At 32.4% G+C, this 27082-nt stretch overlaps 1 protein-coding gene across 2 annotated transcripts in view; it reads left to right on the top strand.

Moving 5' to 3' along the window:
- Positions 1–27082, top strand: part of LOC109788862 (diacylglycerol kinase 4-like) — a 69767-nt gene that overhangs the window by 19398 nt on the left and 23287 nt on the right. The window contains exons 8-10 of one of the 2 annotated variants that reach the window (XM_020347700.3): positions 14347–14417; positions 19298–19375; positions 19650–19737. In XM_020347700.3, coding sequence (XP_020203289.1) covers positions 14347–14417; positions 19298–19375; positions 19650–19737 — 237 coding nt within the window. The remainder of the gene's footprint in view (positions 1–14346; positions 14418–19297; positions 19376–19649; positions 19738–27082) is intronic. The other variant, XR_014434610.1, reaches the window with a different exon arrangement.

The raw sequence follows: 27082 nt of genomic DNA, 5'->3' as shown, positions 1-27082 counted from the left end.
TTTGATCCCAACTTGAGTTCTAGAACTTCTTTTTTAGTAATTATAGTGCCATTGGAAAGAGAAAATCCAAGGCTACAACTTTTATGAAGACATAAAAAGATAAATCTAATTTTAAAAGGATGCATGGGCATGCACAAAATAAACCCAAGTGTGTTTCACTAAAATCAAGCATGTGCGGCTGTGGTTTATTAAGCATAGTTGTGGTTCCCTCAATTTCGTCATGCACGGACGTGCTTCCTTAAGCATAGCCATGGTACCTCATGCACATTCTTGCATAGGTGTGCTTCCTTCAAGCACAATTATGCTTATTAGTCCAAAGCCATGAAATCACATCGAGTTTGATTGATTTGCACACGATTCTCACCCTTTTCTTCTATATTTTGCATCAAATCATAAAATTATCTAATAATTCATATAACCATCCAAAAATTAAACATCATACTCCATTAATATCACTAAATCATTAATTCATCAAAGTTTATCCAATTAAACCCCAAATACCCAAATTCATACATGTAATATCCAAACCTTTGAAATACATAGGCTCATCACCAAACTTATTTAATTAGAGTAAATTTATGGTTTGTAAAATAGAGTAGCAACAAATTTTCAATTAAATTCATATGCATCAATATGAATCAAACAAACAAACAATCTAAGAGGCTTAGAGATCACCTTTCTATCCTTATCTCTCATATATTCCTATGAATGTGATAATCTCACTCCCCTTTACCTAGAGTGATAATCTTGTGGATCAACATGCCTCCTAATGCTCTGGCCACTAATCTGCCCCTTTCCTAGTGGTCTCTTCTAGGTTTCCTCCTATCAGTGCTCTAGGTTTTTTTAGAAAACAAGTGATAATCTAATTCCCCCCTTATTTTTTACTTCTTTTTAATCAATCTCCGAGTTAGGCCAAAGCCCATTCCAAAACTCCTTAATTCACCTCTCCTTTTTACTTTATTAATAAAATATTCCTTATATTTTACTCTAATTATTATAATAATTTATTATTTATTATTAACTTTAAAAAAATGGGATGTTACAACATACATGTGAAACGTAGAAAAACAAAAGCAAAGATGTTGAATTATGTCCTTAAAAAATATTTTATTTTTTAAACTTTTTCAACAAATGATAGTTATAAGATGAAGATACTTAACATGATATTGGAGAGAGAGAGAGAAGGAAAAATAAATGAGCACACCTACTTTTATATCAACTCGTCTCCACCAATTAGATTATCTCTAGTACTTGATGATCAACCTAATCATGTCTCACTAACTTCACAAAGTTAAAACAAAATTTTTTTGTAAGACATTTTTGGCAAAACCTCTTCAAGGAATTACCTAAGTAGTTTTTAGAAACAAAGTCTCTCCAAGCTTCACGAAAATTTATGTATTCATTACATTAAAGCCTCTTGAAGCAATTAAGAGATAACACAAAGTTTAAGCTAATTGAGAAGATAAGTAACAGAGAAAATAATCTTTTTTATAAGACATGATTTTACAATGAAGTACATACTATACAATAATATTTTTAAAGATTAATCATTCAAGAGAATGAAAACTTTAAGTTCGAAATATCTTCTACCTTGAGCAAGTTTTTTGAAGGTAACCTTCATGACACCTTTCTACCCTAAAATGTTCTAATATAATAATATTGAAAAATAGTGTTCTTTCAAAAGGAATAAAACTTTTTGTATGCATGATAAAACAATTCACACATGTAAAAATCCACTATATAAAACTCTAATCATATTAAAAGAATTTGAAACAAGAATAACTTTGCTAAAACGGGCATAAATCAAAGTTTACAAATTCTCCAAAGAAAAAAAGTCTAAGCGTGCTAAATAAAACTATAGATTCTCAGAAACAAAAATAAAACATAACTATTCACTAGCCTCATTATCACACTAATCAAAGCAAAATTGAAGCCCAAGTTTTGCCTCCCTCGTGTTTGAACTCATCTACATGATTAGCTCTTACAAATGGAATTCAGCACAAACATGAAAGAAACAACAAAAACAAGAGGAGTAAGAATATTTCTCACACATGTATAAGAATATACAAGACATATAGATAGTATTCTAACACTTAACACAATCACAACTCCTATCCACTCAAGCATTCATATCTCAACCTCAAAGAACTTCATTTAGCACATCAAACTCAAAATCATACACATCCATTTCTCAAGGACTTATGTAGACTTGTGCTTTTAATTCTATAAGCATGTGGTACCAATATTTATCATCACACAAGGTGCTTGATATCTAAGCAGTCTAGAAGCATAAGAACACAATACATGGCTCCCACACAATGGGCACATGTATCAAAAGTCAGTCAAGATGTCACAACTGTATATGGTCACCTTCCATCCTACATTATAGGTTTCCCACCATAATACCCCCGACATCTAAGGTAGAAGACCATAAAACTCTTCCTACATAGAAACATGTCTGCTTCCAAAGAATTATGCATGTATGCACAAATAGTTGTCTACCTTTATCTTCCTTAACACAATTGTTGATCCCAAAGTGCTTTATATTATTGCACTTTTCAAAACAAGAAATAAATATAGATAATAGTATAAAAGGAACAATAAATGTAATAATTTAATGAGGTGTCGTCCATTGATAGAAAATGTATTTTGTTTGTTAAGAACTTAATTTTTGCCACTATAAATAAAGTTTCATATATAAACACAAACTTATTCTTTACTTCAAAAACACTTATTTTTAAACATAATTTTGGGGGTCTTAATTTGTCACTTGTTCTAACATTCTCCCTTTATGTATGATGCAAACAAAATTTTTTAAGGCACGAACTTTTCAAAGATATTTTTATCATACCATAAAACTTAAACATAGTTTAATATGGAATACATTTAAAGTATAAAAAAATTAAGGAAAAAATAACTTAGTGCTATATAGAATACTATTAGATATAATTAAGAAATATATGAGAAAATAAACAAAGAACTTCTATCAGAGTAAGCACGAATAAGACCATTAATTGTGTTAATGATGAGAGCATAAGTATGTTACAAATTATGTAATTAAAGCATAACAAATCATATAAAAATATAGATAAACAAGACTAATATAAGAACATCAAAGCTTATACGATGAATAAATGTATTTAATATTTAGAGCATCCTATTTAAAGCATTCAAACATAAAACCAAAGGTGATGCAACATCGAAAACTATCAAAATCCTTATACCATTATTTTTTCCCCTTGTTGGTATCACCCAAAACTTAGCTTTTATAAGGAATGTAAGTTTCAACATTTGCTACAATGGAAGATGATATTAGGTATGGTGGCAAGGCTTTGAAAAGCTTTCTAAGTTATGATATTTTCTCCTTGAGGATGGACACTTGTTTGAAAGAAGAGATTGAAGCTCCTACAACATCAACTTTATGAGGGGTACAAAGAAACAAAAATTCACATAATGGTAAAATTTCATTAAGGAAAATTTTAATGGAGAAGGTTAAGATTATTCCTTGAATTGTTTCAATAGAATGTTGGTAAAGGATGGTTTGATGTTACAAGGTAGGGTGTGATGAAACTAGTTGAGAAGATGATGGATGTTTCTCCTCATCTAGCTTCTTTACTCCTCAAATTTTCATCCATGGCATCAAATAAAAAACAAAAAAATGGATAGATAATAAGGTGTTTTATGTGCCACTTCCAAGTGACAAATAAGTAAGAGAGTTTCATCTTACCATAAGGAAAAATTGCTTGATAAAAGACCTTAAGGAGAGAAATTCTCTAAGGAAAGAACTAGAGACTTTGAAGAGAGAAATTGAAAATTTCAATTCTCATAAATGCTCAAAATTATTTAACCAAGGGGAGGGGGGTTATATGTATATAAAGAGTTTGGTAGCTTGTGGTGCAAGTTAAGCTAACCATGGTTAAGGGTAACAAAGGTTAGGTTAACTTGTACCCAAGCTTACTATCTCTAGTTCAAATTTGAAATTCAAATTCAAATTTCCCCTTTGTTTTTTGACGTTTAACCTAGATATAGAATAGTTAATGGGAGTTTGCCACATGACAAGGTGAAAAAGGTGTCATGGGGATGTGTTAGTAGAAAAAAGGATGTAGAAGCAAACATGCCAAAAGTGTGACTAGAGTGTGGAATATGTGACTTTGGTGGGTTATATATGAGCTTATGAGAGAGATACGATTACTAAGGAGTGGACATTCACTCTTGAATAATAATCACCACTCACTCATTGGCCAAACAAGTATAGTAAACACATATCACAAATACTAGTTGCACCCCTCTGAATTACTAAAAAAAACCTTTAAAAACAAAATTACAAGGAAATAAATTTTTCTACACTATGATGGTAAAATAAGGTGAAGAAGATTGATTTTCTTCCTTTGGCTTTGCTCCAGCCACTAGATCTTCTCCTTGAAGCAAATATGGACTTCAAAGTCCAGAATTGAGAAGATAAATTATGGAATTGAGTGAAGATGGAAGCACCAATGCCAAAGGAGCAATGGATTGCTCATAAATTAGCTAAACCTATAAGATTTTCTAGGAACCTATGATCTAGGCGTGAAAGACTATGAGGAGAGAAAATTCTGAAGAAAATTATTCAGATTTCTCTATAATGATTCAAAATGCATACGAAGTGTAAGGGAACAAGCATATATAGTCCATGGATCAAGAAAAATTGGTTCCAACCAATGGGTGCACACTTTGGCGCTGAAATTTGAATTCAAATATCACGGCTAACCCATGTAAGCAGCACGTGACTGGTCCAATATGCATCTTAATTGCATTTGGACTTAATTTGGAGTTGATTTGGTTAGTCACATGTGTAGCCACCCTTGGCTCAAAACATGTGACTCAAATACAACTCAAATTATTTCTAGATGCAATATAGATTCTATGATCCTTGCCTATTTATGTAATTCCCTATTATCCTACTCTAATGGCCTAATTATAATGGCCAACCAAATATAATCAATAGGAAATAATAAAAGACACAAAATGAGCCCAATATTGGGTACCAAAAGTCCAAAGGCCCATAAAGCCCAAAACTAGGCCCATGAAGCCTAAGACCCAAAATCCTATTCTAAGTGGTCCAAAATACAAAATCAAGAATTGTAAATCCTATACTACTCAAGAAAGAAAATAACATGGTGATCAATGTAAAGCCCATGTGAAGAGTACCCTGAGCCCACCAAGCCCATTGGGCCGACCAAGCTCTAAAGCAGTCAAGTCTTCGAGTAATCTTCTAGCCATAACTCTATTGGTTGGACCTATTGATGGAAGACCTCCTAGCATTGATGGACGAAGGATGATCAATGAGAGGACTCCTAGACTCCATGGACCTTAGTTCTTCAAAGGCCATAAAATCTTATAATCTAAGGCACCCCATAATACAAGGGTAAAATGGGAAATACAAGTAATAAATTCTATGACTAAGACACCCCAAAATACAAGGGTAAAATAGGAAATACAAGTAAAATAAATCCTATTTCTAAGGTACCCAAAATACAAGGGTAAAATAAGAAATTAAAGATAAGGGTAAAATAGGAATAATAAATTTAAAGCTAACAAGGCTTAAGAGAATGATTAATAGCCATAAGAAGCATGTTTCTAAGGGTTTTAGCTAGCTCCCCTATCCTCTTCCAATCTCCTAGCCATGGACCTAGTGATGGGTCCCACATAAAGCTCCAAGGATGGTCCTCCATCATCCCTTCCTTCTTAAGAAGGATTTGACCTCAAATCTTTAAAATCATCCATGCCATTAGTCCCTTCAAAAGATGTGAGACCACAATTAGGAAAATAAACTACTAAATCTTTCTTATGCAATCCTTAAGTACATGATTTATTAGATGAATGAAAGTGTTAGGGGCATTGGGGAAGCCAAAAGGAATCACCAACCATGCACATACGCAAATTTTGAAAAATTTAATGGCCCCACGCAATTCATCCATCAAATCATCTAGCTTAGGGATTGGGTGCCTATACTTTATTTAATGATGGATTTTTATAATCGGTGCTCATCCTCCATTGCCATCTTTCTTTGGCACCAAAAGAATGAGGATGGCACAAGGGTTAAGGTTTTCTTGAACCTAGCTCTTCCTTCTCTCTAAAGGGAAGACTCTTTTCTTTTCTTTTTATTTTTGTTTTTGCTTTTTTCCTCTTCGTCTTTCTTGGCTTTCAATTTGAGTTGGTCCTCATTCACTTGAGAGGGTGATATAGGACACCACACAAACTTTTTACCTAAGTGTTGGAAACTTATTTTATTTGTGAGACCATCATGGAATTTTTTCTTGTCAAATTTCCATGGCCTCCCAAGCAAGACATGACTAGCCTCCAATGGCACTATGTCACGCAAAACTTCTTTATATTTGCCAATGGAGATTGGTATACTTGCTTGTTGGTTAACTACAATACCTCTTTTCTCATTGATCCATTGCATTTTGTAAGGTTTAGAATGAGGTTTTGTAGTTAAGGCTAACTTATCAACCAATCTAGTACTACAACAATTTGAACTAGACCCACTATCTACAATGAGGGAACAAGTGTTTTCTAAAACTTTGCATCTTGTGTGAAATAAGTTCTTTCTTTGAGATTGGTCAATTTCACTAGATTGATTGCTAAGGATCCTTCTAACCAATAATAAGTCTCCTTGACAAGGTGAGATTTCTTCCTCGGAATCTATGGCTTCATCTTCAATACTAGAGGAAGATGAAGTAGCTTCATTAAGGCTACTATAGTGATCTTGGGCTTTTAAAACCATAGTTTTCTTTGTAGGACATTGAGAAGCAATATGTCCTCTTCCAAGACACTTGAAGAACTTAATTTCACTTGACTTAGATTCTTTGGAAGATGCTTTAAGAGACGATTTTTATTTTTCTTTTTCTTTTTATTCTTTGGGATAAGGTTGTGAAGAGTTGCCCTCCTTCTTAAAACTCTTAGAATAAGAGGGAGTGGAGTCTTTTCCAAAAGGTTTTCTTTTGAGTTGATGCTCCACCCTTGAACAAAGTTGAAAAAGTTCATTTAAATCTCTATAAGGAAAAAGTTCAACTTTGTCTCTTATCTCAAGGTTAAGTCCACTTTGAAATCTAGAGATGGTGGTCCTCTCTTCCTCCCTAATCCCAGCCCTCATCATTAGCAACTCCATGGTTTGCCTATATTCTTCCACACTAGAGGACCCTTGTTTTAATCTTTGAAGCTTATCCATAAATTCTCAGTCATAGTATGGAGGAATATGCCTTCTTCTCATGACACTACGGAGCTCATTCCAATATTGGATTTGGGGCTCATGATTTATTCTTCTTTCTTTTTCTAAGGAGGTCCACCAATACATGGCATGCCCTTGGAAGCTAAGGGTTGCCAAAGAAACCTTCCTTTCTTCGCTTACTCCATGGAAAGAGAAAAGTTGTTCAACTTTCATTTCCTAATCCAAATATGTTTCAACATTGTCTTTGCCATGAAATGAAGGAAGAGTGATGTTGGGTTCCTTATTGGAAGACTTTCTATGCCTATGTTGTCTTTGGGGTCTTTGATAGTAATCATCATTGTGATGACTACTATAAAAGCTATCACTTGGAGGTTGGGTATGATGCCCTTCCTCCTCATGAACACTTAAAGGTATTCTAACCCCTTTGCCATTTGAGGACTTAGGTGGGGGAACTCTAGGTTTTGATCCATTAGCCTCCCCTCCCACAACCAACCTTGCAAGTAGTTGTCTTATTTCCTCATTATTCCTTACATTCTCTTTCTCTATTTTTCTAAGTTCTTCCTCTCTTTTTATATTTTCCTCTTCTTTTTTCCTCAAATAGTCTTTCAACTCCCTAAGCTCATCCCTAACACTAGGTCTACTACTACAAGAGTTATGACCATGTACACTAGAGTGATCACTCATCTTTGATCAAGAAAAAGGTTTTCACAAATATGTTTCAAAAAGGTTGGCACTAAAAAGTTTTCACAAAGAGTGGGTGATAAAAGATTTTCACAAAAGTTTTTAATGTGTAAGATTGGTATAAAAAGGCTTAACTGTACAAATTGAACTATCAAAGGAGGTGGACTACTAAGAATCACTTTAAAACCAAGCCTTTTCAAGTAATCACTAAGCCCTTTCACACTTTTCTTACAAAATTTTTTTTTGCACTATAATTGAGTGTGTGTGTGCACGGCCCCTAGTAGGCAACTTGTAGCCTTCTAAAATGAAACAACAAGATAAAAGGACCTAAGCAATTATACTACTAAAGCAATAAAACATGCAAAGAAAGCAATTAAAGCATGTGCTAGTCAGGTTCCCTAGGGTGGGAGCTTGAAGTGACCTTGGTGGTATTCAAGCCACTCCCATAAGCACTACTCGAATTACCCTAAAAACTACTAGGTTTAAAGAGGCCAATTACAAACCAAAATCAATGAAAACAAAGGCCAAAATACAAGTGGCCGAAATTTGCACAAAGGATACAATTAACAAAAAATTAGGTCTTCAAGTCTCCAACTAGCTTCCCTTCACAATGAACACCCAAGTTAGTCCTCTCCTTGGTGTTTTATCTCTTAGTTTTTGTGTGATCCTCCAAAGCACCTTGGACACCAATTCAGACAACCCCTCCACTCAATCCACCAAGAGAGTGTGTGGTGTTTAGAAGCTTTCCTCACCTAGGCCAAGAAGAAACCAAACCAAGAGTACAAGAGACCAAGGAATAAAAACTTAAAAGGCACAATTAAAAAAAGGCTAAACTCAAGTGGAGATTGATGAGACAAACTTAAGAATAAAAGAAAGACTCAAAAACTAAAATTAAGGCACAATAAAGAAAGGAAAGCACTCAAAAGATTAAGTCCTAGAATAACACTAAAATGGAATTCAATCAAATAGGTCTAAAATGAATAATGCACTTAATATGTTTGATTAAAGGTTTCATATAGCCATACAATCTTTGTTCAAAGGTCCAAGAATAACTCTATTGCTAAGGTAGGAAAATTTTGTCCCTAAGTCAACAAGTCTAGCAAAGGTTCCCTTTTCCTTGTTTTTGATTCTTTTGTTCTTTTTTATGCTTGAATAAGCCTTGATTTTGATGTGAAAGGTTCAGCCACTTTTCTCTTTTTTTTTTATTTATACTAAAGTCCTCCCTTTGCTGGGGTTTTACACTTGTGTCCAAAAATGGATTAGCAAAAATTTTAGGAGTATCCTTTTAATATCTTGTAATAGGTTAATGAGACAACAACTTGAGTGATTTTTAAAAATTTTAATGTGCAAATGTCCAGCAGTAAAATGTGCACATAAAAATCACTCTCATGCTCAAATCATCAAACAATATATAGGCATATCAAGTGCACAAGGGAATACAAAATAATGGCCGAAAATTTTTAAGCAAGTATGTGCAAAGAAATTAATCACACATGATATTTAAGTGATGTAGAACATGCTAAAACTAATTAGCATGCATGATTGACTCTCTAAAGCACACTAGAGACTCACGGCCATTTCATCAAACAAGTGGCATGCATGTCATTTTTTTTGATCATTTCAAGGTTTAAGCATGAATACTTGAAATTCTTTCAAGGTGGGTTCAAAAGAGACAAGTTAATGACAAAAACGGATGGATTAAAAAGAAAAATATATCATATCATCAATGTTTCACATGCAGCCCAAAATTTTCAGCAACTCAAACTTAAAAAGAAAATGGTAGAACTTAAGCAAAGAAGCCTAAAACACCAAGATGATTCACAAGGATGAAGATGGCATGAATCAACACATGAAAGAAGAAAAATGGATTATAAAAATATGGCAAGATGATGACCCACTTTAGCACAACTTTAGTGACAAGAAAAAAGACACAAATGACATGACCGGATTTTTAAAAACACTAGATGTTACCCTTGAAGAACTTTTGGCTCTAGATACCACATGATGGAAGACCTCCTAGCATTGATGGAAGAAGGATGATCAATGAGAGGACTCCTAGACTCCACGGATCTTAGTTTTTCAAAGGCCTAGCCTTGGATGGTGGTGGTAACCGAAAATGGAGGAAGGATGACGGTGTTTGATGAAAGGCTTGAGAAGGCACTCTAGGGTTTGGCTCACTCCATGGATGATGAAGGCCACTTCTAGGATTTCTCTCAAGATGAAGATAGGTAGGATTTGGCCAAATATTAGCCAAGAATGACTAAGGAAAATATTAAGGCAAAAGACTCACTCAATATTATAAATTCCAAAGTATTTACAAGGAGGCTAGCCTAAAGTATTTATAGAAGGGAGGATGCATTTAGGGTTACATTTGAGAGTGCATGGCCAAGTAATGCAAGCCAAATGTACTTCAAATGAAACCTAAATTAACCCTAGATACTACTTGGTGACCAAGGATGGAATCTTTGGGTTTGGTTAAGCTATATCTAGGCGCATGATAAGACTATGCAACCTAGGTGCCCTCCACTTGGGCATAAGCCTTGCCAAGTACAAAAAATAAATCCAATGCCACCATAAAACATGTCTAGGCCTAGTCTCCAACCTTAATAAAATACCCTAGCTGTAAAATAAAACCCTATAATCTAAGGCACCCCATAATACAAGGGTAAAATGGGAAATACAAGTAAAAATAAATCCTATGACTAAGACACCCCAAAATACAAGGGTAAAATAAGAAATACAAGTAAAATAAATCTTATTTCTAAGGTACCCAAATTACAAGGGTAAAATAGGAAATTAAAGATAAGGGTAAAATAGGAATAATAAATTTAATTGTAACAAGGCTTAGGAGAATGATTAATAGCCATAAGAAGCATGTGTTTAACGGTTTTAGCTCCCTATCCTTTTCTAATCTCCTAGCCATGGACCTAGTGATGGGTCCCACATAAACCAAAACAACTCACATATTCAGTACAAAAAGGCTTAGAAAAAAAATTCACATGCTACCTAAACCATAAAAGGTCAACATGCAACCATCAAACTCTAGAAATCATCAACACTTCAATCTCTCCTTAAGAATACCAAAACTCCAATTCTCAACATACATCATCCTTGGATTCAATCACTACAACTATAGCTTTCAAAAATTCCACCAATCGTAAACTCTTAATACACTAAAAAAAATCAATGTCTTACCCAAATCTAAGGCCTCAATAGTTCCTACAATATTAGCACAATATCTCGTCTACCACTACTCGCACATATGCTTGCAACACAAGCGATATCACTCAACCACTACTTCTTACGTAAGTAAGAAGTATCATACAAATAAGCAATCATAAGAATGAAGAAGAGCGGTCATAATGGTATTAGCTAACACTATCATGACTATCATTCCTCTAATTACAAAATAACTTAACAATATCAAACTCAACAATATCAACAGAAGAAGAACATCATCATCATCAAAGCAAAACATCATCATAGTACACAACAAACAAGACACAGTCAGAGTACACAACAAAGTCATGATAAGCACATAACACACACGGTCGATTGGATCGACCTGCTCTGATACCACTTAATGTGACACCCTCTACCCCAACATATATATATATAATAATAAAAAGAAATATCTTATTGGATAAAAAAAATATTTAAAATTGAAACGACAATTCCAATAATCATGTGAGTAGAGAATTCACATTCATGTCCTTAATCCAAATAGCAAATAAAATTACAAAGAATAAAAATTGAATTTTCCAAAATATATACTTTAATAAATCATAAATAATGTCGTATTCTAATTCTATCTATGTCCCGATGTCACATGTCCTATCAGAGCAAAATCCCACATAGAAGCCTAAGCTCCATCATGCACATCCTTAGCCTCATGCTGCTAATGGTCTCCTATATATCAAACAAGAGAAACAACACAAAAGAAGGGAGTGAGAAATATCTCACTCTGGCTCACGGTGTAAGAATGCACACCGGATAGCCAAACACAAACAATACAGTTACCTCATAGATCAATCAACAACAATAGCTTATCCAATCATCCAAGTCATACAAATAGTAATTTATCATCATTTAATAATAAGGATGCACATGCATGGACACGGACTTCACATTATCATGCATGTGGCACCAGTAAAACATCACATGGAATATTGCCGCTAGCAATACACGAAGAGTAATCTAGGAGTACATGCCGGGTCACACCCTCTGCGCACTCTCACTAGAAGGATATACTACCAGAGTCTCGTCGGGATAGCTAAGCCGCGCAAGATACATCCCATGCACACAATGGGCGAGACTGGGACTTCCAAACCGAGCTATCCCCAAGGACTAATCCCCAAAACTTTTACACTAAGGGGCCTTCTCTGGTGGTGTATTCCATATCGTACCCTTAAAAACATTTATGCATATGATGCATGTCAATCAAGACTCCATGCTTTTCTCATATCACATTTTCATGTCTCATTCCCATATCACATTATCATGTCTCAACACATCTCATCATCACATCTCATCATTACATTTCATCATCACATTCGCATTATCACATCATATTCACAATTTTCACAGAGCACTTTTATTCATATCAGAACTCATCTATTTGTGAAAGTAAACTTATATTCATACATCTCATACAACAAGGAATACAACAGAACAATCAAAAGGTAAAACAGAAAATATTAGAAATATGTCTGTTTCTCATAGGGTTCCCACAGGAACCCACAGAGCACCCTAATTCATATCAAAACTTGTTTATTTTCAAAATTAAACACATATTCACACATCTCTTTTAATAGGGAATATAACGGAATAGACAGAAGGCAAAACAGAAATATTCCTGTTTTGTCTGCTGCTCATAGGGTTCTCTCAAGAACCCATAGAGCGTTCCAATTTATGCAATAAATATTTAAAATAAGACAATTCACGTATATAATTATTATCACAATTAATTTACTCATACAAGCACCAATGCACTCCCTTAGGGTTTCCCGTAAGAACCCATAGGAGCACCAAATTCCACAATCATAGCCTAAACAAAGTTTCTATTCGTACATGCATATTAATTAAGTAATTGGAACATACAAGAAAAATATGACATACAATCCCACACCCAGAGCGAGGTTTCTCACTCCCCCCTTACCTCGATAAACAGGGGTTGAAACTAAAGCATGATCTCCTCCTTTGGGTTCCCCTTGGTCTCCAGAAAGTGTAGAAAAAAAAGGGTCAAAAGTGAAAAAATGCGTTTTTCTGGAGTTCTAGAACGCATTTATAGGCATCAGGATTTGTCCACAATGGCTCGTTCCGAATCCAGAACGGCTCGTTCTGGGCACATAGAACATGTACAAAAGCCTCTCCCAGAATGGCCCGTTCCAAAACCAGAACGGCCCGTTCTGAGTCAATATTTTTTTCTGTTAACCAACATCCGGAACGGCCCGTTCCCAAATTGGAACGGCTCGTTCTGGGTTGAAATTTTACCCATCCATGCTTGAGTTGGAATGGCCCGTTCCCAAAGTGGAACGGCCCGTTCCGAGGCTATGAAAATCCAAAATTACTAATTAATAAATAAATAAATAACATATATATATATATATATATATCAAATTAAAATAAAATATCAATACAATTTAAAACATGATTTTCTTCAAATAATAATTATAACAAAATACCATAATTAATAATATTATACAAAATAATTTTCATAAATGATTATTATTAAAAACCTTTAAAACTTCAATAAAACCCATTTAATTAATCAAAATAATTATAAGGAAACAATCTTCATAAATAAAAAAATAAATAATAATTATTCGTAGTGTTAGTAGAAAAATTCGGGGTGTTACACATGTAATGGTAGTTGTCCTTTGTTAGATCAATTTTATCTTTGTCTAGACTAATCCCTATTTGATTTTGATAATGGTTTGAGAGAGATACTTCAGCTTGTTACACTTTAGATGAAATGTAGTAGTCTCATCCTTCTTCCATGCATATCTTTACATGCTATGATTGAGAGGGGGAGTTTTCTTCACTAAATGGGAGTATACAAAAATATCAGCAGGAGTTTGACTTCTCTTACTAACATTAAGTCTTGAGGGGTTAGGGATGAATGTGGGACTTTTAATACAAAGCAAGAGAATTATAATTTAATACTTCAACATACAAATTAATCCCCATGGTATGTAAAAATTTATCACCATCTTACCAGTACCTCTAACTTTTACTTTGTCATTACCTCTAAATGACATTATTCCTTCATATGATTGGAGGTTTAGGAACATGACTTTTGCTAATAAATGTATTTTTTATTATGCATTTATTTTATTATGCATTCATGTTTCATAAATAGATACCATTAATTTGTATATTGTAAAAATGATGTCATAGATTCAATCATACTAACACAAGATTGCTACAAATATTTTTTTTTGTTTTGGTTGTAGATTTTATACTCAGGTTATTCCTGTACTCAAGGATGGTTCTTCACGCCTTGCACTAGTGAACCAAGTTATAGGTGAGATATATCTCAACTAATGCAATCCTATGTTGAATTAAACTACAAAAATTAAGAAGTTATAATTATGATTTTGTTTCTTATTTTAGATCACCTCAACAAATTTTCTTTAATAAGAGGTAGATCATATGACCAGTGCAACAAAATTTTTGCCTTATTTATTTATAGACATAAAGAATTAGAACACAATAAGCTTACCATTTTGTAAGATTCTTTTTCTTTTAGTACTATTATGAAAATTGTGACACCCTCTACCCCAAACATAAATATATAGTAAATATGAAACAATTTTCCAAGTAAGTAAAAACTTTCATTATTAAAACAATTGTTCTCATAACATAGGAATAGAGGATTCACATTTATAATCATAATTCATAGTTCAAATGTGGAATATAAAAAGTAAATAAAACTAAGGTTTTCCAAAACAAAATAATAAAATGAAGTCCTAAACTAGTCTTATCTATGCCCCGGTGTCACATGTCCTATCAAAGCACGCCTAATACCGAAGCTAAGCTTCATTACCAACATCCTCCTACTGATGATCACCTGCAACACAATTACAAACTTACACAAACAATAGAGGAGTGAGAAACATCTCACTCGGGTTCAGATGCAAAAACAATTGTCAGATAACACACACACAAAGCAACCACAAACAAAGCACACATACAAGCTAATGGCATCCTTGCTTGCATTGATGTAGAAATGTGATCAATGAGAAGGAAGCCAAAACTCCTTGGATAAAAGCTCTTCAAGGGACTTCTTTCATGGAGGAAATGGACGAAAATGGAGGTTGAGTAGAAGGTGTTTGATGGAATGCTTGAGAGGTACTCTAGGGTTTGGCTCACTCCAAGGTAGATGAAGGCCACTCCTAGGGTTTTTACTCAAGGTGGAGATAGGTAGGGTTCTTGGCCGAAAAAGACCAAGAGAGACTAAGGAAAATATAAAGGCACAAAAAGCTCACTCTATATTAATTTCCAAAGTATTTACAAGGTTGCTAGCCTAACGTATTTATAGAAGGGAGGATGCATTTAGGGTTACATTTGAGAGTGCTTGGCTGAAAAATGCAAGCCAAATTCACTTCAAATGAAACCTAAATTAACCCTAGATGCTACTTGGTGGCCAAGGATGGAATCTTTGGGTTTGGTTAAGCTACATCTAGGTGCATGATAAGACCATGCAACCTAGGTGCCCTTCACTTGGGCCTAAACCTTGCCAAGTCCAAAAATAAATCCAACGCTACCAAAAAACACGTCTAGCCTTATTTTCTTACCCTAATAAAACACCCTAGCTATAAAATAAAATCCTATAATCTAAGGCACCCCATAATTCAAGGGTAAAATGGGAAATATAAGTAAAAATAAATCCTATAACTAAGACACCCCAAAATACAAGGGTAAAATAGGAAATACAAGATAAGTAAATCCTATGCCTAAGGTACCCAAAATACAAGGATAAAATAGGAAATTAAAAATAAGGGCAAAATAGGAATAAATCCTATACTAATAAAAAACGTAGGAGCTAAGGCCCAAAAGTAGGCCCACTCCTCTTATGGTTTTCAAAACTAACCCATTCCTCTTGCCTCCTCCAATATATCACCTCTTGGTTTTCTTGGCCTTAGTGTGATTCCATCACAAGCCATTCATAAAACAATAACACATGCATAATCATTTACCATGCAGTAATGCCATGGACTCGATTTGTAAATGCATGCATGTGGTGCTATCCCCTAGGACTCTTATGAGATGTTTCACCCTAAGGGCTTTCCCTAACAGTGTACTCCATATCGTACCCCATCACATAGATTCATATGATGCATGTCACATATTCACATGTTCATAGAATCAACATTTCACTTGTCATATCTCATCATGTCACTTGTTCTCATATCACATTATCATACTTATAGTCACAAGGTCACATATAAGAGATTCTCATTCTTATCATGCTCATAAAAATACACCATTTAAATCAACACCATAATAAGACAGTTCTCACACCATTAGCACGTTCAAACATAACATAAAACTTATCTATTTTCAAAATTATTTGTTCCTCATAGGGTTTTCCACAGGAACCCACAAAGCACCCTAATTCATATAAAAACTTATCTTTTTTTGAAATTAAACACATATTCACACTCGACAAACATCAAGAAACACAATAGAAAACTTAGAAGCCAAAATATAAACATTCAAAATTTGCATGTTTCTCATAGGGTTTCTCGTAGGAACCCATAGAGCACTCTAATCCATATCAAAACATATCCAAGCTCAAAATTAAACATATATTCATGCTCAGTAATCATTAGGGAACACAATAGAAAACTCAGAAGGCAAAATAGAAAACATTCAAAATTTGCCTATTTTTCATAGGTTTCCCATAAGAACTCATAGAGGACTCTAATTCATACCAAAACTTGTTTATTTTCAAAATTAATCTCATAACCACATTCAACAACCATCAAGGGATACAACAAAAAACTCAAATACGAAAATAGAAACATTCAAAAAGTGCCCATTTCTAAGAGCATGCATTAGGCAAGGGGTTGAGGCCAATCCCGCTACCAAACATATCCATTATTAAAATTGAACACATCTACATTTAAAATCACACAAGGAATGCAATATAAAAATCAAAAAGCAATACATAAAACTTTTATAAAGTGTCCGTTTCTATACGCATACATTAAGCAAGGGATTGGGGGTCAATCCGACTACCCAACAATTATTCCCGCACCCCAAGTGAGGTTTCTCACTCCTCCCTTACCTTGATGATTAGAAGATGAAGCACAAGAAGAACTAGGTTGTTTCTCTTCTTGAGCTCTCTTTGTTCTTTAGAAATGTGAGAGAGAAATGAGGAGTTAAAAGCATGAAATGAAACTTCCCCTTAACTCCTGATAACCTCCTTTTCTTAAAATAATAATAATAATAATAATAATAATATTACTATTTAGCAAAAGACCACTACATTCTTCCTTCCCTTATCATAAAATAATTAATACAATATAATATAATTAAAATACATCTCTTCTCTTTAATCAAATAACATAAGCATGATTATTAATAAAATACAATTCATAAAAGTTATTGATATATCACCAATAAAAATAATAATTATAAATCATACTTTATAATAAAATAGTGTTCATATAAGTAATTAAATAATATCAAAATCCTTTAATAAACACATTAAAATATTAAAATAATTTCTAAAATATTATTATTATAAGGTATGAAAACCGGGGTGTTACAAAAATAAGTTTTGTGCTTTGTTTTTCTTTTTTATATGACTAGGTGTGCAAGCTTAATATTTACAATTAGTTTTGACAAACAAAGATGTGATTCTTGAATTTAGAAAAGTTGGGTGATTATTCTTCCTTAATTGGTAAATTAGTATTATTGGTTATCAAAAGCAATTATCTAGTTCAATTACAAAAAATTTAATGACTTATTGCAACAAAAATGATGAAAGGAACACTTGATTTATAACTTATTCTTGTTATAACTATAATTAATTTTTGTTTATTAAAGTCAATGAACTCTTCTTTTGTATGAACAATTTGACTTATATCTTATGTATCTTATATGTTTAGTGTATGGTTTGGGAAAGAGAAAAGTAAGACCCTTTTCTTTCTTCGAATTACGATAAAATATGGTTTCTATTTGCTAAGTTCATAATGGTTAGATCCATTGAAAGTTATATTGAACATAAATGGATGTATTTAAGATATGAAAATGCATCAATATCATTTACACAATAAAATGTGATCCAATAATTAATTCTTTAGCATTTAGCATCCAACATCAGTTGAGGTCAATGTGATGAAAATTTTAATAAAGATAAATATACAGGTAAATCATCTTCAAATGATGATGTCTATAATATACCATAAAATCAAATTTACCATTTTGCAATTATTCTTCTATTTTTTCAAGAAGATTTGAGACAATTGTTAATTTTATGTTACAAGTTATTTTTAGATTTTTTTTCTGAGATAAATTATAATTTAAGTCTTTTATCTTATTTTTAAGATTCAATTTAATCTTTTGTCTGTTAAATTTAGGTCAAATTGGTCTTTTCAATACTATAATTATTTTTAATTTCGATACCATTTTGAATCTTTTTTTGACTTATTAAAGATACAAAACTTATCTCATTATATTCATCACCTACATGAATACTATATATGAAACCAATTGATATGCGAATAAAAAAGTTATAAAAATGGTAAAATTTGTGGGGAAATATATCTCCAAAACAACAAAAAAAAACTATATATATATATATATATTATTTTTCAAAATTTTCTAGTTTCTTGTTGGAATCATTTTCATGTGATTTTCATCACATTTCATTAATTTTTTTTTCAAACATTTGTTGAGTTCAATAGTTTCATGTATGTGAATCAAATGATACAAGTTTCATAATTTGAATCCGTTGAAAAAGGATTCAAAACTAACACAAAATTGAAAACATTCACTGTTTTGGAATGATCAAATTGACCTAAGTTTAAAAGTTAAAATAATGATTGAAATGAATATTTTGAAAGATAAGAAACATAAATGAATCTTAAAAATAAGATAAAAGACTAAACATATAATTTAGCCTCCTATCTAATTGACATACTTATTTTAGTTTATTTGAATTTTTAAGTGGAAATTCTAATAAAAACATTTGTAGTTAATTTTACTTTCTTGTTTTAAAGTTTGTGTTTATATTTAATTCATGTCGATTGCACTTTTTTCTTGAAAAAAGTAACACTTTTGGAGTTCATTATATTTAACTCTACTGCTTTGAGTGCTAATGGGAAATAATTGGTCTAATAACTACTTTTTTAGTTTTCCGTGACTAAATTATTAAAAAAAATCTTCCAATAGGGGCCTTAAGAATATTTTGCGGATGCATGTCAAAAAGTTCAATTGTACAGAATGGGAACACGTTCCAGTTCCTACAAGGTATATTTCTTGAACTATGTTTTATTTTTGTGTATTAACTTGCACACAAAGTAGTGTTCTTAAAATTGGCATCATCACCAATTAGGCTATTACCATATTCAATCTAGTTACCAATGGATGTGAATTTCTCCCATGCATATTCAAATTTTCAAATTTTTGGTTTTTTTTGGAATTTGAAGTTTGTCTAGTTTACATAAGTGTGATAAGGATATTTTTTACGATTTTGCTTTTGCTTTTGTCTAATTTTAAATAAGGTTATGCCATTTGCTTTCAGTGTAAGAGCAATAGTTGCTTTGAATCTTCATAGTTATGGAAGTGGTAGAAATCCATGGGGTAATCTAACTCCCGAATATTTAGAAAAGGTAATGAACTTTTCTTTGCTTTGATAATCCTATTGTTGAAGAAAATATTCTTCCTTTGCTAACATTTCAAAAAGAGGGAGAGAATTAAGTTTTATCTCAAGTTTACAAAATTATATTTTTATCCCTATATTTAACTATAATTTACATCCAATTATGATGATATAATGAAGAAAAGTTTCAATACAATTTAATTGAATGCTTAATCATACATATTGTTCTTGTATTATGATTAATCGGTTATTTTGTTCCCCAAGCAATTTTCTTCTTCAAATGTAGTATTATTATTTGTTTTTTGATTAAATAGTTTATGCACTAAGAAGTCTAAATGATTTTTATACTATTAGTTAATCATAAAGTGTCATGTATGGTGAGTTTGTGCACTTTAACAACAACTTTCTTAAAGGTCATATCAATGATTTTTTATTAGTTGACAATCTAAATTTTTACACAAACAATGCTTAGAAATTATTTTTTTTTTAGTAAAATGAAAAGATATTTTTAAATATTCTACCTAAAATTCTCAAATCCTCAATTTATGATCAAATAATTTGCAACAAAATTTATTAAACAATTTTAAACTATCTAACTATAAAAACTTATAAATCAAAATATCATATTCTTATCCAATACTAGAAGTATTAAATGTTCTCCGTTGTTAAGACTCTAACTTCATATTCTTTAAAATGCTATAAATTTCATAAAGAAAATGTGTCAATTATTTTCCTTTGCATTTCGACTTTTGAAAATATTTCATATCCCAGATTGTTTATAAATAACTAATTTATATTAGGAAAAAAATGATTAAAGAGTTGTATGAAAAATATAGTCAAAGAGGATTAAAAGTATAAAAATTCCTTTTATTGAAAATTTAATTTATAATAATGCACAATTTAGTTGATAAATGTTTTGGTTGATGAATAATTAACATAAAAGGTATTAATGGGAGTACAAATGACACAAGAACCCTTGTACACTTAGGGTCTATTTGTGGTCAAGATATGATAAGATAAGATATAAATGAAAGAAAAGAACAATATTATTATAGAAGGATAAACTTGCTTAAGTGGGTCAAGTAATAATCAAGACATGTAACACTTGGGTTGCGATGATTAAGTAGAAAAAGTTGTGCCCTGACTATCAATTATAGCTTTTAGCCTAGTGGTAAGCCCTCGATCCAACAATTGTTATCAAAGCCAATGTCATGTGTTCGATTTTCAATGGGAGCAATTGTTGAGGATGAGATTGTCTACCGGGGTGACATCAATTATCCCATGGCAAAGACCTCGATGAGTCAAGTCATAGTTGAGACACATGGCGCTTGGGTTGCTACGATTAGGTAGAAAGAGTTGTGCCTTAACTATCAATTATAGCTTTTGGCCAAGTGGTAAATGCTCGATTCAATAACTTTAATTCTTTCCAATTTTTATTTCAATCCAGAAGACATTTTTATGTTATCTTGTCATGTGTATTTGATACGAAGAAGATAGTGATAGATGGTAGTGGTGGCTACAATAATGATAGTGGTGATCATAGTAGCGATGACAAAAATAGAGTTATGGTGGTGACAATGATGGAAATAATGATAATGACGAGGTGGTGTTGACAATGGCAATAATTATGGTAAAGACAATAGCAATAATAATAATGATGATGGCAATGGTGGTGACAATGACGAGGTAAGGTAGTGGTAATAGTGGTCTTGTGGGTAAGGGTAATGAGGGAAAGGGTAATGATGGAGGCAATTGTGACATTGATAATGATGGTGATGATGGTCGACATGGTTGTAGTAATGACTATGGTGGAAACGGTCATATTACAATAATGTTGATGCAATGATTATGACAACAGTGTTACCAATGTCAAAAACAATGATAACAATGGAAATGAAGATGGTGGGAGTGGTGGTGTCCTTGATAGGAGTGGTGGCAACAGTGATGTTGGTGATGGTGGCGACAAAGGTAATGGTGATGGAAATAAAGGTATTGGTACTAACAATACTGGTATTGACATTTGTGGAAAATAAGGTGGTGATGGTGAAAGGGAGGGAGGAGAATGATTGTCCTATCTTGTTGCTTTATAACATAACTTCTCCCTCAAGAAAAGAAATACACTACACCAATAAAATAGGATAAGAAAATCATATCCTTAGTACACTAACCAATGTATTAGCAAGGAATAGAATAGTTATCTTATCCTATTCTATCATATCCTATACACCAAATAGACCCTTAAATTATAGAATTTCCTCGTTCTAGATACATTCATTATAGAAAATAAAGGATTCATACTTGAATTTGAAAGACAACTTGAGATAGCATCAAAATTCCAAATGGAAAGGTCGGATAGCTTTTGTAATCAAAATCCAATTACACCATTGAAGTATATTTTAACTCAAGGAAGAAAGTTCAAAATGGTGAAGATAAAAAGATTGATATAATGGAACCACAATCATATAATGTTGATTGATGAGTTTGTGAAGATCTATAACAAAAAGAAACCTTTAATAATAATTATTTTGTTCTATATAAGAACCTAAAAGGAGTTTTTTTCCACTTTCAACTAAGAAAAAGCTTAATCCCAAATAATAGACATAGTTCCAAAATTTAATATTAAAAGGTAGTCTAAGAAGCCAAAAGATCAAAAGTCTTAAAAATGTGAACAACACAAAAAACATTTTTCACAAGTAATAGGTGGGACAAATTTTGCCTGTACATGAATAGTTTTTTGTTGGCAAAGTCACAGGCATAAAAAAATTGTTACAAGTGATTAGTTTTTTTTTTTTTTTTTGCAATGTTTACAAGTGTGAAATAATTGCTAAGGACATAACAAATCTGCCAACTTGATTTCTTCCTTAACTTGGCTCTGAGTGATGAGACTTAAACTTCCTTCAATCAAAGGCATTGCATGCATTAATGTTTTTGAACATTTGTGATAGATATTCATTAATTTACTTACTCCTTAACTTACTCATAGGTCCCTATATTTTTTTAGAACATCCTCAAGTTCTTCCATGTCTTTCTTCCCAGTCTTCTCTTTCTTGAAGACAATTTGACCTCTTATTAATATTATGACACCTTTTACCATGAAATCATATGTTTATAAGAACATTTTTTAAGAATAAAGAATAATAACATATGTTATAACAACACCAAACTAGCCCAAATAAAACATAATTAAATAAGTTTATGGAACCTCAAAGACCAATACATAAATCATATAAAGAAATTCACATATCTAGGCCCTATTTTACAATCTATAAGAGCATAACTAGCCCAAAACAATACAACAACTAAGAACTAATCTCCCAACTACAATAATGTGTTCGACACACATAAGATCAATATGGACCATTTGGATTTCCTTACCAAATGTAATCTCCTTCAAGGTCTTGGGTTAACAATCCTCTATGACCTTCATCGACTACTTCATCAAGCACACAAAAATGTGCATGATTTCACAACTTCCACATGCAGGCTCTACCCTTATAAAGGCTAGGCCCTTATTTATTTTATAATTTAAAAATGACATAGCATTTATAACATTCATTCTAATTCACAACATGTCACATATATTATTCATCATCAATTCATATTGTATAAAAACTACTAAAATAAATATATAAACATTAAGATCAAATAAGGAAAAGCAAAGGATTCATGCATACCCTGACCTTACTCATTTTTAATTCTAGTGCAACAAAGAGTAGGGGTTGTCTTTTGGAGCTCTATTACTTAGCACCACTTCACCCTCTCCTATCCCAAGATCAAAGAGAGCAAGTTTTTTTTTTTGGATCTCCCAAACTTAGTGTTCCTTACCTTATGCTTAGTGTCACAACTAGGGCTCCCTTTTGTAGTTCTTGCACTAAGCAAGACAATACTCTCACTTGGCATCAAAATTTTAGTGGTTTACTAAAGCTTTTGCACTTAGCATATTGTCTCAATTGTGTTTGGTGCAAAAGGAACATAGAGCATGGGTATTCTAGAGCATTCATGATTAACGTGAGATCTACATCGTATCTGTTAGTACATTATTTGCAACTTTGTGATTATAGTATACTCAAGATTTTCAAAGCCTCTTATATATCCATTATCATTGAAGGATTTAACCTAATAATTTTACCTACTTTATTGCATTAAATTCTCAATTATCTTACTAAGTCACAATTAGACCCTTCTTCTCAAAAACCTTTATCAATCAAGAATAAGTAATTCATTCTATACTATAATTCAATCAATCCAATTGCCACAATTGTTATAAACATAGTAACACGAGAAATTCATGGACATAATAGAACAACAAATAATTTAATCAATAAAATTCAATTAAACAAATTCATGTCATCAATTTATAAACACCAATTTCCAAGAAGATAAAAACGAACCAATTCATTTACATAACAATTGACAATGATTAAGACAACAAAAACCTATAGGACTAAAAGGAACATCAATAATTCAATCACAAAACCAAATAATATGAAATAAAATCAAAACAACTTAATAAGGTTTAAGGTTATCCCCTATACCCATAACTCTCATTATACCAATTCATTCTCCCTTAGCTAGAAAGATGAAACTCAAAGACTACAAGCAAGTAATTGACAACTTCTTCAATATTCCTCTCTAGAATCATAGTTCTCTAACGTATGATTCCAAGATGACAAAATAAGAAGATGAAGTAATAAGAGAAAAGAGCTTATTAGGCTCACAAAGACAAAACCCAAAATCTTAAAACAAATTTCACTATTTTAAAAAGCCTAATTTTTCTTTTTCTAAAATCCTTTTAGTTATAAAAATAAACATATTTAGCAACCCATTTTCCTTAAAAAAAATCATTTAATTAACTATGATATATTGGATTCATTTGTTTAAACCATTTTTCTTATAAAAGTGTTTTTTTAATAACTATATCTTAAGAAGTAACTCTTATTTTCTTCTTAAAGAATTATTTTTTTAAAAAATAGAACTTCATTCAATGATATGAGATGCATCATAGACATATTTTTCTAAGTTGAGCACTGAAGTTAGCGGAAAACCACAAAGAAGGGGGTTGAATATGTGTGTGTATGTATGAAAGAATTTTTTTTTATAAAAAAAACATTTTCAAAGAGTAATATACTTCGTCCAATGCACTTTCGAATATCAGACGGTTAGTCAGAATTTGATTAACATAAGGTCATTGCATCTGACAGGTTTATTGACTGCTGAGAAAAATTGTTTATAATAATAATTATTGAAGTCGTAACACTTTCCTTTTCAAGATAGTTTCGTTTAAAAACAAGCAGTAGATAAAACTTTTCAGGATAATATATTTGTTAAACAAAATTGCGTCTTCGTCTGAAAAATGCTTTTAACAATATGTAAATATTGGACGAAGTCTTTCACAAAGATTTACTTAATAAAAATGATTTGTTTCTAGTTAAACAAGAAAAGTAATGCAATCATTTTATACTGGTTCGCTCAATTGAGCTACGTCTAGTCTCCTTCAATTGAAGGATTCCACTAGATATCAAAATGAAGAACATTGAGTATTATCGTTCACTCCTGGACCTAAGTATTCTTGACCACTCCTGACCCACCAGTTTCACTCACCAGCGCTATTATTCTTAAACCACTTATGGTTCTCTAAGTATTCTAGACCACTCCTGGCCCGCCAGCTTCACTCACCAGCGCTAGTATTCTTAAACCACTTCTGGTTCTCCAAGTATTCTCGACCACTCCTGGCCCGTTGGCTTCACTCACCAACACTAGTATTCTATTATCAACCACTTCTGGCTAGCATTGAGTATTCTTTGACAAGCCCATCCGGGCTTTACAAGTATTCTTTTCCTAGCCTCTTCAGGCTTTACAAATGGTAGATAGATAGTCAGGTTTGAGTGTTTTGGGTTACTTTGACAGAGAGGATACATATATGATCTACACTCACTAAGGTTTTGCTTCTAAGATGTACACATTTAGAATTCCTTAGTTTACAGAGAGAATTACACTAAGGTACATTTGACTCTATATGCTTTATCTCTGATTTTGTTACTTCATGGGATGAATATGATTGTTCTTCATGCTTCCAACATTTGCGCCAAATAGCTAACGTTTTAAGGTTTGATGTTGAGACCTATATATAGTCTTGTGAAATCTACCCGTTGCAAGTGTCTGTTGAGGCAGACAGAGTCGTTCCCGACCAGTTTGATCTTGTCATTTAATGCTCAGATTCTTGCATTAAATGTTGCTTCTTGTGATAGACCTTAGGTTAAGTGTTCTTTGTCTTGGTAGCAGCAATGTCTAAGTTTTGCAGAGACCTAGGAACCTTTTTGTCCTTTTCTGGTCTTATAGCTGTGAAGTTTTGTCCTTGTCTAAAAAAGTAATGTACTTTTTCTGACACATGCATGCTTCTAGTTCTGCGCTTGATTTTATCCTTTCCTCTTTTCTTCTTACAATTAAGATGAATTCGTGTGTTCTCCTATGAGTGTGGATGATATTCAAATTTTTCTTTGAAGCTTGATTCCTCAAGTGATTGCGTGACAATTTTCGTCTTCGTCTAGTAGTCTATTTGTTGTTCAAACTTCGACCTTTGTCTGAGTATTTTTTTATTATATTATTGATTTTTCCTTTCGTCTGGTGAACCTTGTATATGGTCAGACTGTCCATTTCTTCTAGAGTTTCTTTATGGTCGTTGACCATCTTGCGTCAGGGTCTTTATGTTTCGTCTTTAGATTTTTCTTGACGCGCTTTTGTCTTGTTCTTCATTTTACCTGTTCTCTTATTTTCTGAAACACTAAAGAACTTGTTTGATGATGAAAAATATAATTAATCAGATTTGTTTCAGATAAGACTTGAAAACTTGAAATGCTTTATTTCAGTTATAACCCTATGGATCATTATGTTACTTATGAGTCATAACTAAATATAATTAATCAAATTTGTTTTAGATAAGACTTGAAAACTTGAAATGCTTTATTTCAATTATAACCCTATGGATCATTATGTTATTTATGAGTCGTAACACTCCCCCTAAGTCTATACTCCCCCTTTTACTCGATCTTTCAGTAATGATTGATTTTCTTTCCAATATTTGATCAATATTTGATTATTTCTTTTTTATTTCTCCCCCTTTGTAATCATCAAAAAGAAATAGAGGATTCAAAAAGGGAAATGCGGCACATATTGAATTAAGACGAACTAAAACAAGTGTATACTAAAATATAGGGGTCAATAAGTTTGAGAGAAAAATGTGTATTAAATGGAATAATGCGTGTTGGAAAAAAAGAACAAAAAAAAATACAATTTGTTTTTCTCCTCCTAACAAGACCAATCTAGCACATGCTGTCCTATCTTCCTCAATATGATCA

The sequence above is a fragment of the Cajanus cajan genome, chromosome 6 (genome assembly GCF_000230855.2).
Source record: "Cajanus cajan strain Asha chromosome 6, NIPB_CcT2T_4, whole genome shotgun sequence".
Lineage (NCBI taxonomy): Eukaryota > Viridiplantae > Streptophyta > Magnoliopsida > Fabales > Fabaceae > Cajanus > Cajanus cajan.
This window is presented reverse-complemented; position numbering and strand designations above follow the sequence as displayed.